Source organism: Mus pahari, chromosome X (assembly GCF_900095145.1).
Source record: "Mus pahari chromosome X, PAHARI_EIJ_v1.1, whole genome shotgun sequence".
Taxonomy (NCBI): Eukaryota; Metazoa; Chordata; class Mammalia; order Rodentia; family Muridae; genus Mus; species Mus pahari.
In genome coordinates, this window is record NC_034613.1 from 9,285,019 (window position 1) to 9,301,470 (window position 16,452).

The 16,452-nt window shown below is 36.4% G+C and overlaps 1 protein-coding gene across 1 annotated transcript in view; it reads left to right on the plus strand.

The window, feature by feature from the left end:
- Maoa (monoamine oxidase A) overlaps positions 1–16,452 on the plus strand; it is a 58,699-nt gene that overhangs the window by 17,302 nt on the left and 24,945 nt on the right. The window contains exon 3 of the mRNA XM_021187695.2: positions 3,439–3,576. Coding sequence (XP_021043354.1) covers positions 3,439–3,576 — 138 coding nt within the window. The remainder of the gene's footprint in view (positions 1–3,438; positions 3,577–16,452) is intronic.

The following is a 16,452-nucleotide window of genomic DNA, read 5'->3' on the forward strand; positions in this document are numbered from 1 at the left end:
CCAGTTGATTCAGGACTTCTCAGAGTCCAGATTTCTCTGTGATTCTTTGATTGTGTGCTCCTGTGAACCTGAGATTCTGGGTGTGTCTGAGTTCTTGGCAGTCAAGCTCCTCTGAGACACTCAAATACTTGTGTGACCCAGCTCCTATCCTGGGATCCTGTTGTCCTAAGATCCTGGGCGTGTTACACTGATTGGAAGTGGTGTCTCCTTTGAGGACTGTTGTGTTGTCTGATCTGTTTGAAACCAAGGTAAACCTGAACTGATTAAAAGGAACCTGAGCCTCTGGTCAGGAAAGGCTCTGGTGTCCTTGTTCCTGCTGTCATAGGCCCGTCACTATTGGATTGGAGCAGCTGTTGTGTTCCACTCACCAGTGATCCTAAGATTACTTGGGCTGTCCACTAGGACAATGGAGGTGTCCGCTGAATCAGCGCCCTAGGTGACCTGGTGCTGGTGCAGTCAGGAAGGGGCTTGTGCCCCTGGTCAGGCCGGTTCTCTGCTGCCCTAGTGCTTTTTCAGGTCCTGTGTGCAATGGGATTGGATCAGATGTTGTGTTCCACTGATCAGTGATCCTAAGATCACGTGGGTGGTCCTCTAGGGACCGTGGGGGTGTCGCCCACTCCACGCCCTAGGTGACCTGATGCTGGCGCAGACTGGAGAAAACTTTTATACACATTTAAAATGTACAAAAAGAGTGAAGAGACTGGAATTTCTTCAGTTTACTTATTTGACTCTAACTTGGATATGTCTTATTAGCATTTCATATGCAAGTCTGATGCTCAATGATAAGATATACTCATATGTCTTCCATAAAGGTCCTGTATACCTTAATTTTAATTTTTGTTCAATTTTGAGACATGGGCTCACTGAGTAACACTGGATGTCTAGGAAATCTTATGTAGACCAAGCTAGCTTTGAACTCACACAGACCTACCTGCCTCTGCCTGCTGGATGATGGTATTAAAGGCATGCACCACTATATCTCGAATGTTATTTTATTTTTTTGAGACAGGATCTTACTGTGTAATTCAGACTGGCCTTCAAATTGAGATCCTACTGTTCCAGCCTTAGGAATAATAGAATAATAGGTATGTGCCTCCTCAACCTGTCTATCTTGAATTAAAATTGAAGGCATTATATTGGTAGTGCAAAAGACAAATTAAATATTCTAACTGTATTCACTTTTTAGATGTGTTTCTTCTGTCATTTTCTGAAAAATATCTTTAATTTTAAAGATAGTTATTACTTTTCCTTTACTCCCACTTTCCTTGTCATTTAAACTTTTTGCTTATTAAATCATAACATCAGTCATTCTGCAGATTTTCAGTTAAGAGCTAGTCATATAAAGGAAATGAAATTCCAACATGCTTATCCCAGTCTATGTTATTGGCTTTAGCTACTTGACTGTATTGCTCCATTTATATATGTCAGCAGCAGATAGGAATTATTAGTGTCTATTCAGCATAGTACTATATAACTCTTTGGTATTTCTTTCTATGTTAAAGTAAGAGAAATCTCTTGGTGTTTTATTCTTTAAAACATGTTAGAGACTAAAGAAGCTTCAGGATACAGTATTGATTGTGAAAGAAAACATGAATATTGTTATATCCAGATTTAAGAAGTCAAATAGCACTTCATTACTACTTCCACAGTAGAATGAAAACCATGAGTAACTCTCCTATTGAAATAAGTAAAATGTTAACTAAAATACACTATTGATCTAAGAGGGAAGTTAGAAATTAGTAGATATTGACTTTAAAGGGACATCTCAAAATCAGTCATCCAAACTGATGTGTGTATGTGTGTGTGTATGTGTGTGTGTGTGTGTGTGAGTGTGTGTGTGTGTGNGAGAGAGAGAGAGAGAGAGAGAGAGAGAGAGAGAGAGAGAGAGAGAGAGAGAGCTCAGAACATAGTGGGCAGGAAATGAATCACTTAGCTAAAACCTCATGCCTAGAGTACATTTTTTTTCATAAGGAACATAAAAGCAGTTACTTCAGAGAGCTGCTAATATATTTCTCTGTGGTAGAACAATTTCTTATCATGCTAAATACAAAATGCCATGCCAATGTTCCCTTGCCATCAACTTTAAAAACATGACTCACACACAACTCATCAAATACTTGGGGTCCTGGTCAGCACTTTAAGACCAACAATCATTCTATACAGAAACTGCCTTGCATTTGTCTTCAAAATACTTTTGAAATCCATTGCTTACTAATATTGTTACTGCTACATCATGGTTGGAACCAATGTCACCTCTAGGCCAGGTTAGTGTTCCCTATTTTTATTTGTGTCCCTTATTATTAATCAATTTTTAGTATCACAGCAGTGAAGGTGAGTCATTGAGATCGAAGTCATGTTTTAGCACTACTCAAAGCCTTCCAAAGCCCCACCTTCTCACTTAAGTACAAAACCAATGTCTCTCCAGTGTCCTGAGGGCCTTTTACTTCACAGAGTCTCTGACTGATGTTCTTCCTTATTCACTTTGTTCCAGCCAAGGTAAATATGTGTATGAGGAGAGCTTTTCAACCCTTCTCTTCAGGTTATGTTGCATCTTAGAACTAAGGGTGAAGTGCAAGAAAAGTTCATATGTGCATTTCCTCCTAGCTTCAAATCTCAGATACTGAAAAGAAACAGTTATCTGGTATTATTTGTGTCTCATAAATCTTTTCTGAGAAAAATATCTAATACCATTCCACCTATTTCTACATGGTTTTCAAGTACATTGGTTGTACAAAATAAAACATAATCAGACAAGTAAGGGTAAGTAAGCATTATGTACATGCAAAAACTGATGCAAATAGAAGGCAACCTTAGGGAACTTATTGCAAATATATTAAAGAATTGTAGGTTACCAATATTCAATTTGTTGAATAAATCAAATATGTTAATAAAAACTCTGGAAAAGTGGAGAATTTGTTTAAGAGGGAAAAATAAAATACTTTAGTGCATAAGAGAATTTACATGTTTATAAATAATTAGTTATATGGGTATTTTATACTTTTAAATATTATTTTGCCATGATGCATTTTTCCTGGAAATATTTTAAAATATCAGCAGGAGCCAATGAATGTGGGATGACTTAAGATTTCAACTGGTAGAAATCAGGGAGTTAGGATTAATAAATCCCTGGGCAACTCCTATAGAAATAATGAAAGGGAAAAATGCACATGATAAGTTAAGTGATTTTCAAAGGATCTAGATCAGTAGGATGTGTTTTAGAGTTCTTTCTGTATTGTATTGTTAAATCATCCTCATCAGTAGCTCTATAAATGGACATGCCTATTGAATTGTCAGTGTTCTCCATTTTTAAGTGGAAGTGAAAAAAGTTTTGAATTTCAGGTGAGACACAATTAAGTTAGCAAATTAAACACGATTTTTCATGATGAAGAGGTTTCTAGATTACAAAATTTAGGTAATCTACTTTTTCTCTTTCTTCAGAATGAGCATGTTAAATGGGTAGATGTTGGTGGAGCTTATGTGGGACCAACCCAGAACAGAATCTTACGCTTGTCTAAGGAGCTAGGCATAGAGACCTATAAAGTGAATGTCAATGAGCGTCTAGTTCAATATGTCAAGGTAAGTCTGACTTTTTATTTATATGACCAATGCATGAAAATTTTATTTGAGAAAGCTTTTGTTTATTTGTGATTATTCTTGTCTTTAAAAAATTTTTTTTAAATTCTTTCATTGTGAATATTCACTTTACATGGTACAATGTATGTTATATAAGTGTATTATTATCATATAAGCATATATTGGATGTTAAGCATATTTTTCTCATAGTCTTATACCTCTTTTTCTTCCCCCTCCCATTAACCTCCTCCTTTATTAGTTTAGACAGTTTTGTTTCTACTTTCATAATGTCATGAAATCTAGGAACTACAAATAAGATAAAATATAATATTTCTCTTTCTTAGATTGTCTTATTTTGGCTAATATAATTTTCTTCAGTCGTTTCTAATTTCCTGCATACTTTTGACCTATATAGTTAAAAAAAACCTCTTGTTAATGTATATCATGCTTTCTTGTATGAGACCTAAGTTGATTCCATAATGTAGTTATTGTGAATAATGTTGCAGTTATTATTAATATGTAAGTATCTCTGTGGTGCTTTGATAAGGAGTCCTTTGGGCAAATACCCAGGAATGGTAGATGTGGGCCACATGGCAGGTCTAATTTTAGTTTTTAAGAGACCTCCACACTGATTTCCATAGTAGCTAGACTAGTTTACGTTCTTACTGAAGTGGTATATATGGATTTTCTTTTGTCCATATTTTCTCCAGGATTTGCTGTTATTTGTTTTTAATCATGGCCATTCTCACTATAGCAAGATGGAATCTCAATGTAGTTTTTATTTTTCATTTTTTGCAAACTTAGTCAGTTTATTGATCAAGTTCTTTTATTTCTTATTGTTTAGGATTTTTGTATTTTTAAAAATAAACTACAAATATTAATTCTCTATCAGATAGACAGCTTTTTTCGCACTGAAAATATTGTTTTCATGTTCAATATATTCTGATCATGGTTTCTTATCCCTTATCTCCTCCCAGATCCTATCTCCTGATCCATCCAACTCCACTCTTTCTTCTCTTTTTATTTAGAAAACAGGTAGATTAAAAAAAAAAAACAGGATTTTAAAAAGAATAGAAAAAAAGCATAAGGAACACACACACACACACACACACACACACACACCATGAAAATGCAAAAGCTTAGAAACTGAAATATACAAGCAAAAGATCATTAAGGTAAATGCCCAAACAAATCAACATGAGACAAAAAAAATCTACAAAAATACCATTGCTGGTTATGGGGCCTATCCTTAAGTGTGGTTTGTAGACCTGGTTATATTCCAATGGAGCAAACTAATTTTTTTTGAAAACATGTGCTGATTAGAAATAACTTCTTAGGGATGGGTGCTTGTATAAACTTCTCCAATCTCAGCAGTCTGACCTTATCTGGCTTGAATCTGTGCAGGCCCAGCAGAAGCATTTTAATTTCACCAGGTTTCCCTTTGTCAATTGGTAAAGAGATTCTCTACTTTACTTTAATGTAGCAGTTTTCAAAGTCTCAGGTTTTGTATCCTATCTTAGTTACTTTTATATTGCTCTGACAAAACAATGACCAAAGTAAGTTATGAAAGAAAGCATTTAATTGGGGTTATGATTTCAGAGAGTTAGTCTTTGATAGTGGAAAAAAATAGGGTGGCGGGAACAGCTGAGAGATTACATCCAGAACTGAAAGCAGGAGAGTAAAAGGTGGGAGGGAAGGAGAGGGAGAGGGAGGGGAGGGAGAGGGAGAGGGAGAGGGAGGAGAGGGAGGAGAGAGAGAGAGAGAGAGAGAGAGAGAGAGAGAGAGAGAGAGAGACAGACAGACAGACAGACAGACAGACAGACAGACAGACAGACAGACAGACAAACACTGGGAATGGTAAAAGTCTTGAAATCTCCAAACCCATCCCCAGTGGCACATGTCCTCCAACAAAACCACCACTCCAAATCCTTCCCAAACAGTTCTACCAACTGGTCATCTAGTATTCAAACATATGAGCCTATGAGGTCATTGTCCAAAGTAAATTCTGAGACTCCAGGTAATATTTTAATTGTTACCACTTGTAGAATCAAAAAGGAAATTACACATTTCTGAAGTGCAGTGCCACAGAATATATTTAACCATTCTAAAAGGGATGAATCAGGCCATAGCAAAGAAATACTGGACCAAAGAAACATTAAAATCCAGCAGGACAAACTCAAAATTGTGTAGCTGCATGTCTGATGTCAAAGGGCTTAGATAGCTCCACCTTTCCAGCCTTGCTGCAAACGTACAGTTTTTCCTTGGGGTGTTTCCACTCCTTGTGTGCTATTCACCTTAGTAAATATGTCATGACTCTGGCAACTCTACCATTTTGGAGTTCCAATACAATCCAGGTTTCACATTCACAGCTTTATGAAGTGGCTTGTTAGATCCTCCCTGCTAGGACACTCCTGCCCCACTCCTTGCCTTATCAGCTCTTCTTAGCCCTGGAGGAAGATTCCACAACCCTTTTACTTGTATATCCTTCACGATGCTAAAGCCAGAGCCATGAGGATAACATTGCCAAATTTGACTACTAACTTGGGTTGAACCCAGCATCTTCGAATTACATTTGTAGCAGCTGTGATTTGTCATTGATTTTAAGGAACAGAAATTTCCTTAGGCCTTTTCTTTTTATAAGTTGGAAGCTTAGCTGGATGGGCTTTTCTTCTGAGGACATCCCTTCCTTTATCCTAATGCAGATCAGGCCTTGCCTTGATCTCATCACCTCTTTCCTCGGCAAAAGCCTTGGCTCTAAAGTTTCCTGGTGCTCTTTTCTCTTCAAACTATTTTTTTTGCTCCCCTTGTTTTTTTTCACTGTAGACCTGCTTAAGAGTGATTACTCATAACTAGGCAGCAGAGTCAATATTATGCTGCATTGAAATCTCCTGTCAAAGAAATTAGTATATTAAGTTTCAATTTAGCCTTAAGCAAATATTTAGCACAAAAGCAGAAAGTTATTGCATTCTTTGCCAAAATACCACAAGAATTGTTTCTAGCCTGTTTGCTCATATTGTTTTCCTCTGAAGTCTCTTAAGCTAGGCTTTCATGGTTCACATAACTTTAAGCACTGTTGTAGGTCACAATCCTACTAGGATGACATATTAAGCCCTACTTGGAGTTTATGGTTCTCATAGGCTCATATATTTGAATACTTGTTCCAAAGTTGGTGAAATTATTTGAGAAGGAATAGAAGGTATGGCCTTATTGAAAGTGTGTCACTGGGGTTTCTAAAAATTTGTGCCATCTGCAGCATCTCTGCCTCCTACTTCTAATCAAGATTTGAACTCTCAGTTGTTCTTGCCACCAGCCTTTGATCTGCCACTATGCATTCTAACCGTTTGAAATGGTAAAACCAACTAAATGCTTTCTTTTCTAAGTTGTCTTAGTCATGGCGTTTTTGTCTAGTAGCAATAGAAAAGAAACTATGATACCTACTGTAACTCTCCCAGGATTTACCCCACTCCCCTTCCTAATACATTTGCATGCCACAGGGGATGGAGTTGCTTAGACAGACAGATGAACAAAGACAGGCAGGCAGGTAGACACACACACACACACACACACACACAGACACACAGACACACAGACACACACACACACTCATCCCTATGCAATCTTCCATAGTCCCAAGCAACTCCTGAGTCATGTAAGAGCCAGTTAGTTGTAAAGTCCCCAAAGAACACAATTTGAGGCCACATTAGCTTTTAACTTGGTGCTTCTCCTGCATTCTCACCAAGCATGTCTTTGAATACCTTGTTCATTTGCTTTGTGTTTGGCTTTTCCTTTTGGAAAATATGCCTTGGTGGTGTATTTCCTAGTGTTTGAAGAAGAGGTTGTTTAAAGTCAGTTCCTTAGATCTACCTAAGGAACAATAGTTTTTGCCACTGTTATTGTTTCTCACGGAAGCCAAACATGTAGTGACTGGAACCTAGAAAAATGCTTAAGAAATTAACTTTCCAATCTGTTATTGTAGGCCACTTCCTGAAACTATGTGGGAGGGGCTCATTTACATATACAAAATGACAGGATTTCCCCAGGAGTCACCACACCTCTTTGCAAAAGACACATCTCCCCCTAACTGCATACATGGGGCCAAAGTATTAGGAGTTTCCTAGGACACTTGGGATCTGTGCACAGTGATATTCAACCAGTAAGTCAGGAACCTTAGGAAACCTGATAAACATGTAGTTTGAGATGCCTAGGGGTGCATGACAATAACACATTTGAGAAAATAAACAAGTAGCCTTTGGAAATACTGAGCGCCTGTGGATTAAGAGAAGATCAAAAAATATTAAGGGGTTTTACAAAATGGTAACAGCTGAAGGTATATCTCAGGGGCAGAACATTTGCATAGTATGTATGAAATTTAATAACCAACATCATTAAAAAATTATACAAAATATTTTAAAATATTGGCTTTATTAGGCCATAGTTAAAAGAGTTTTCTATTTTCTCATTTCTGCAAAGCATGACATTTTCCTAATAACAGTAAGAATAATAGCAGCTACCATTTATGGAAATTTTTTACATTTTCTTATCTAATGTGAAGAAGGAAACCAAATCCTTTATGCTCAACTATTTAAACAGCACTTTAATTGGTAACTGTGAGAATTAACCTGAAAGCTAATTTAGCAGACTTAGCCACAGTATTTCTTTCTTTCAATGAGTCAAGTGCTGAATAACCTTTATTGTTCCTAGAGGCTAACAATAAAGGACTAAGTCCTTTTGTATATGAACTCATTATATTCTTACATCTGCCCCACTAGTTTGTTCTGATTCCCCCCATTCTACAGAAGAAAAAAAAACTAAGATTCTGTGAGGTAGAGTGATTTGACAATACTATAAGAGTAAACAGTCTAGTAATCCCTGAAAGCATGTTCTTTATTACTTCACTATATATTCTAGAAAATGAAACTGAGTCAGTGATTAGAAAAGCAACAGGCCTTTGATATTTGTAAGATATCTCACCATCATTTTTTTAGTGAAGACTAGCTGATAAATAAGCAGATACAGTTGGTGTTAGTGAAAGACCATGTTTTTTTTCACTTCCTGACTGTCAGTTCCACAATCCTTTTGTATAGTTTAAATATTGAAAATTTGCAGTTATGTACTCAGCTAAGTACTTTCTAGTTTCCTAGTTATGCCCACTGTAAGATTTTAACAGAGGCATATGGTAATTCAATGTCACCTCTCTCTCTGTCTCTCTGTCTCTGTCTCTGTCTCTGTCTCTCTCTCTGTCTCTGTCTCTGTCTCTCTCTGGACCTTACTGATTCAGCTATACTGAGTGGTCAGTAGGACCCAGGGATCTGCATGTTTATCCTCCCAATGCTGAGATTTAGATAATAAGGGAAACATTGGATACTAAATGCTTATTGGAGTGATTAATTACTCATGTTTTTTTTTTCTTTTTTCAATTTTTATTAGGCATTTACTTCATTTACATTTCCAATGCTATCCCCAAAGTCCCCTATACCCTACCCCCCTGCTCCCCTACCCACCAACTCCCCCTTCTTGGCCCTGGGGCATATAAAGTTTGCAAGACCAAGGGGCCTCTCTTCCCAATGATGGCTGACTAGACTATCTTCTGCTACATATACAGCTTATTGGAGTGATTAATTACTCATATTTGTAAACAACATGATCCACTATTACATTTGTTTGCTGAGTGAGTTCCATTTAATTATGGAAACCTTTTATTACATTTTGCAATGTATAGTGAAGTATGTGGTGAGGGAACACCCAGGTAGGATCAACACAAACATTTTCAGGACAAGCTTTGATACAAAATTGACATATGCATTCTCAATTTCTCCCTACTTTTCACATCCTCTCTAAATAAAACTAGAGTCAGAAATATGCGGCAAATGTTTATTTTTAGAGAGTGGTGTGATAAAGCTTTATTTGAAACTTCAGAAGCTTTCCTGATAGTAACAGCCTGGTAAACATTTTTTTCCTAGTGCTGGATTTTCTATTCTGCTTATGGCTATTTACTCCAGGTTTCTGAACTCAAAAGCTTTTCAGAATGTGTGTGTTCTAGAATACTAAGTACATGTTTTGCTAAGAGATGAGATTTGTTTCAGCCAAAATGTCTTGTAGAAGACAAAAGCTTTTGTGTTACTTTGTCTCAATGCTTACTAATATGACCTTGCTTTTGACCCTTGGTTTACAAGTGTTTCTTTTGAATAAGGGGCATTTAAATTTAAGATTATTTAGTATCTTTTATATAGGAATTTATAGAACATATTTCCTTTGTTTGAAGAGAAAGTTGGATTTTTCACTTTCAACCCCTTTCAGACAGAAACGACAAAAAAAAAAAAAAACCCAAAAAACACTAAAGGAATGTTGTTTATCCCTTTTACTTATCTAAATGCATCCTTTCTGAGTCTGTGATACTATTATTCCCTTCCAGATGCAGTGTGCTTATAGATGCTTTAACTCATTTGGATTTCCCATTTATAAATAGATTTTTTTTAAAACAGGCTAAAATATTTAAATATTATTAGTTTGATCTATCAAATATAAAATATAATTATATATGCAGTAAGCTCTTGTAAATAGTCCCAAGTAACACACACACACACGCACGCACACACACACGCACAGACACACACACACACACATTTTCAAAATCCTTAATTTGTTGCTTATGGATTCACAGAAATTGAGATGACAGAATTATGTTTAAAGCTTTACATAGGGCTAAGAGTAGGAGTAGCTCAAGGGTAGATCTGGGTTTTCTCACCACAATGAAAACAAAGGCCACTATCAATTTCTCATAGACGCTCTTTTCTATGTTCTACATATTTAGAGTACCACTCAAAATTGGTTTCTATAGTATAAATACTCAGTCAAAGTGGCAGCCTATAATATATCAAAGCAAGGTTAGGAGATTTTTCTATCATTCCTTACCATTTTAGGTATACAATTCAGTAACATTAAGTGCATTCACTTAATGTGCATTGTACAACCATCACCAATAACTTTGTATAGAATCCCCCTTTTTCATGGTACTGGTAATGAAACACAGTGTTACCACTGACCTACTTCTTTTGTCACACAGAACCCCTTTGGTCTTTGCCTTCCTCTCTCATCCTGCTTTCCTTCTCTTTCTATCCCTTCTACTATGGTTTGTCTGTCTGTCTGTCTGTCTGTCTGTCTATCTATCTATCTAATTTAAGACAAATTCTCACTATCTTGCCTCAATCTCCAAAGGATTAGAGAGAATCACTGGCATTCCTGGCTTTTTCATTCATTTTTAATCAGTAATAATTCACTATAGAAATTATCTCTAGCCATTCACTGAAAATTATTAGAATTGCTCTGTCTTCTTGGAGTGGTTAGATATGAATGATTTCTCTTACATTCTGTTTGTGGATCTGCAATCACCTTGTCAGTTGTAGTATTTGGATTTGGATTAATAGAATAACTTTCTGAATGGAATGGATGTTGAATAAGTAGTTTTCTCCGGAGAAATTGAAAATCTAATTTCTAGAGATCCTGACTGCTGAGGTTGGAATTCTGTTACCCATATGAGATTCAAATTTCTCCTTCCCTCAACAGCTTGTCAAGTGCGTGTAATTCCTTACCTAAGTGTGGGACTTCATTTCTAACTTTCTGTGTAGCCCCTGATAAATCAACAATGCTCCAGTGGAAGGTCACACATCCAAGAATATTTGAGCAGAATAAATTAGTTTTAATGGGTCTGGTTTTATTTTTTTTAAATGGACAAAATGTTGGATGGGAAGTGAAGGGAGGTGGGTATGAGAAGAGTTGGTCAAATATGATCAAAACATGTTTGAGCATCTCAGAGAACTCATAAAAATATTGTTAGAAAAGTAAAAAAAAGAAAGGAAGAAAAATGCTTTCCTTTTCCTTGCTTTCTGCTTCCTTCCTGTTTCCTTCTCTGTAACCCCTACCCTCATCCTACAAGACATACACAAACAACAATCAAAAGGCTCAATATTTGATCCTAAATTTTCAAGCTCTTGCCCAGTTACATTGTAACTATTGATACCTGAAAAATACTCCAATGTCTTATGAATCTCATTCTAATTTCATTCTGTGCACTTCCTGAAGAAGTAAAGTTCAGCTGTCCCATGAATGAATGAATACATGTTGGTTTCTCCAGAAAGTGATTTCTGTCATTAACCAGTACTCTGACAAGATTGCTGTTACAATGTAATTCTCTGTCTCAGGTATTGACTTTTCATCTCTAGGTCAAATTTAAAAAAGAATAATTTTAGAAAGCTTAGTGAGTCTCAGCATTCCAGTGACTAATTCTACTGAGATGAGAAAACAGTTTTAAGAATGATGTTGGTTCAGGGTCTTATGGAAATAGCAGAAAAAGACAATTGTGAAAGCCTCATTAATAACTATCCTTTCAAAATAGAATTTGAAATAAAGACACAAATAATAATAATAATAATAATGCCAAAACCTGATGTTTGAGTAGTTCAGCACTATTTCTTTTTTATTATTATTATTTTCTTTATTTACATTTCAAATGCTATCCCGAAAGTTCCCTATACCCCCACCCCCCGCCCCTGCTCCCCTACTCACCCACTCCCACTACTTGGCGCTGGCCTTCCCCTGTGATGGGTCATATAAAGTTTACAAGACCAAGGGGCCTCTCTTCCCAATGATGACCCATTAGGGCATCTTCTGTTACATATGCAGCTAGAGACTGGAGCTCAGGGGGTACTGGTTAGTTCATATTGTTGTTGCATCTACAGGGTTGCAGCCCCCTACAACTCCTTGGGTACTTTCTCTAGCTCCTCCATTAGGGGCCCTGTGTTCCATCCAATAGCTGACTGTGAGCATCCACTTCTGTGTTTGCCAGGCACTGGCATAGCCTCACAAGAGGCCACTATATCAGGGTCCCTTCAGCAGAATCTTGCTGGCATGTGCATTAGTATCTGGGTTTGGTGGCTAATGATGGGATGGATTACCAGATGGGTTAGTCTCTGGATAGTCCATCCTTTCATCTTAGGTCTAAATTTTGTCTCTGTACCTCTATCCTTTCATGGGTATTTTGTTCCTTCTTCTAAGGAGGAATGAAGTGTCCACACGATGGTCATCCTTCTTGGTTTTCTTGTGTTTTGCAAAATGTATCTTGGGTATTCTAAGTTTCAGGGCTAATATCAGCTTATCAGTGAGTGCATATCTAGTGACTTCTTTAGTGATTGGGTTACCTCATTAAGGATGATATCCTCCAGATACATCCATTTGCCCAAGAATTTCATAAATTCATTGTTTTTAATAGCTGAGTAGTACTCCATTGTGTAAATGTACCACATTTTCTGTATCCATTCCTCTGTTGAGGGACATCTGGGTTCTTTCCAGCTTCTGGCTATTATAAATAAAGCTGCTATGAACATAGTGGAGCATGTGTCCTTATTGACAGTTGGAAGATCTTCTGGGTATATGCCCAGAAGAGGTATTGCTGGGTCCTCCAGTAGTACTATGTCCAATTTTCTGAGGAACTGCCAGACTGATTTCCAGAGTGGTTGTACAAGTTTGCAATCCCACCAGCAATGGAGGAGTGTTCCTCTTTCTCCACATCCTCGCCAGCATCTGCTGTCACCTGAATTTTTAATCTCTAAAACAGCTATTATCAAAAAGACAAAAGGACAAAAGGCATCAGAACCCTCATACATTGCTAGGAAAAAACTGAAAAATAGTACAGCCACTTTTGGAAAATAGTTTAGCAATTCTTCAAAATGCAGTCGGGGAGAATAACGTATGACTATCAATGAGTCAGAGTTTCTTCATAGGGTAGAAAAATGTTATAAATTTGGATATAATCATGGTTACACACTGACAATACCAAAGTCCACTGTATTGTAACTTTAAAAGGATAGATTATGAGGCATGTGAATGATAGGTCAATATGCCTATTAAGCAGCTATACATCATCCCAATATTTCCATCTTTCAACTACCCTTTTCTTCTAAATTAATGACTTTTAAAGTGAAAGAGGAAAATACTTTTAAAAGGCTGTCCTGCCAGTGATCTTTAGTTACCTAAGAGACTACAGGGGAAAACAATTCCAAACTTATATTCTTTCTATCTTAATTCCTGGGGAAGGATCACCTAAACATTTATTTAAGCCTCTTCAGTCTTGTAAGGGCATCATTTATACCTTAGTGTGATTCTTCTTTTTCTACGGTCTGAGATACTCATCAATTGTGTTAACTGGTTGTTGTGCAAATCTTGAAATTGGGTGATAATATGATAAGCACTAGTTCATGAGCAAACATGCAGAAATTCTATGAGATGTAGACCACAGTTTCATACTCCTGAACAGAGAGAATAGAACTATAGCACTGCATATATATATATATATATATATATATATATATATATATATGTATATGTATGTATATACATATATATATAACAACAAAATTAGATGGTAGATAAGTTGCCTAGGGAAGTAAGAAATGTTTGGTTGAGAAGAAAAGAAAAGGGTGAGGATGGACTCTTTGAAGGCTCAGTGGATCAAAGAATGGGAAGAAAATGTTGGGCAAGTAGGTGGATATTTGGGAAAACCAACACAGTTCACTGGGGGTGCATCAGATGCAACAAATTGCTAATGGAGTAGACAAATCCATACCTTCAGGTCTGGCTATAAGAAGCTCACTGGTTATCTTAGAGGAAAAGGGCTCTGAATTTTGGTGAGAGGGATAGAAGTCACAATTTAGGAAATAAAACTGTGTAAAGAAATAAGCCTCATTTGAGCTTGATAGGGATGTAGGTGTGAATGTATGACTCAGTGGTAGAGTGTGAGCCAAATATGTTGAGTTCTTGTTCGTGAAGAAAATCAAGAAGGAAAAATGGGAAGAGAATGACAATTTAAAGAGAGATGTTTCCATGTAAAATATACAAGCATTTCACAGTAAAGTGAAAGTTATTTATGTTTTAGGAGAACTTTGCTACTTGCATTCAGAAGCAGTAAGAAAGTTAACATGTAAAACAGCATAATGCTGTTATCTAAATTAATGGTTTTATTTTAGATTATTTCCTTATTTACTACTGCATTATGCACTGTAGGGAAATTTTTTCCTAATAGGTGTTGCTACAAAACAGTGATGCTAGCAAGTCCCAAGGAATTCATACGGGTTGGAAATGCGTGTTCCCAAGCCAATCCAAAAGCTATTTGTTTTCTAGATGATTAAAGAAAGTTTTTTTGGCGGCCTCCCCAGTTACTTAAAATACTATGATTGTCCTCACTTCCTTTTGGTTAACTAAAGTATGAAGGTATAAATAAGAAAACTTTTTCCATGTGCCAGTCAGTAAGTACTACTTGCTTAGTATAAATTTAGTTCATCTTGCAGTTTATGGGAGCCATAAACTATCATGTCCTGTTAATAACATCCTATTATTATGAACATTGATAGATTAAAGATATGATTTCTCAAATGGACTTAAATATTTGGGAATATGATTCTAGGAACATTGTGTTCTACTCAACACAAGTAATTTCTGCTATGTCAGTCCTTCAGAGATTAAAGCTATTTTGGAAGATAGTATGGTTTTAGAATATAGGTAGAAAGTGAACAGTTGTTACTCTAGATTATTTTTATTTCTTTTTATTTTTAAAAAGTAATAGTTATTTGGAACTACTATTTTAGAGACCTTCAGATCATGAAGGTGTTTCCTTGCCGAGAATTTGTTTTACATTGAGAAACTGCTGAGAAACTATGGAGAGTCTACTCTCAGGCTTGTTTCCCTCAGCCAAAAGCCAATCCGAGGCCTCTTAATGAATATTATTTTAGAGATTCACACATGGCAAACTAGTCTCCAGTTTTGTAATCTAGAAGTGTAAAAAAGAAGGAAGTTGTTGCCTTATCATTGCCAGTTCCTTGTAGCATATATATGTTTTTATGGAAGATTTATGTTTTTTTGGAAAATGGAGACAGAAAAGCCAGAGACTGATCTACTTAGTGCCTTTGTCATCATGCTAAAAGTTTACATCTTTTAGACTGTCTATAGCTTCCATTATTAAGGAGGTTGCTAGGATATTCTCCTCTCACCCTGTTCGTTGACGTTTTCTGGATCTTTGTGTCTTTGTGAAGGCTTGGATCGAGGGGATCTTAAGAGCTTATATAAGCACACTCAAAAAGGTATTGTTTTGTAAGGAGATTTTCATTATCAATATGACACATATAATACTTTAATGATTAATAAGAATATTTCAAAATTACTTTTCTTTGCCAGGTGTGGTGTTCCACACTTTTAATCCCAGCTGTTAGTTCAAGGCCAGCCTGGTCAACATTTCAAGTTCCATACCAGCCAAGGCTACATAGAGAGACCCAATCTCATAAACATTTCTTTTCAAAGCAGAGGTCAATTTTTGGATATGACTATTCACAATTCTTTGAGTACAAATTCACTTTATAGAGAAAGTATAGATTCTTTTGAGTTTTCAAATTAGAGAAGAACCAGCTGTTCCAAGGGCTTCACAGCCTCTCTCCTCTCCAGAACTTTTTTTTTCTTGTGTAAAATGTTTCTGTCCATTTCTTTCAGAAAATGTGTTTGCCTTTCCCAAAGATGACCATGTTTCTTTGACAATCATACCCCTAGTACATTTTTCTTTGTAATTTTAATATTCGAAACAGTACAGATACATGGAGGAGATTTGAAAGTTTATATGTGAGATTCTTTTTATTTTATTGTGGAACTTTAAAATGCATCTATAACAAACCTATCTTCACATTCCATCAACTGTATATGAGTAAGGAAATGCATTTTATGAAGAAAGACTTCTGAGGAGAAAATTATACTGTTTCCCAGCTATTTTCACTAGCATTTAGTTTCCTTATTTATAAAATGGAAATACTAGTAGTTCTTCCTTCCACAGAGCTGATGGGAACA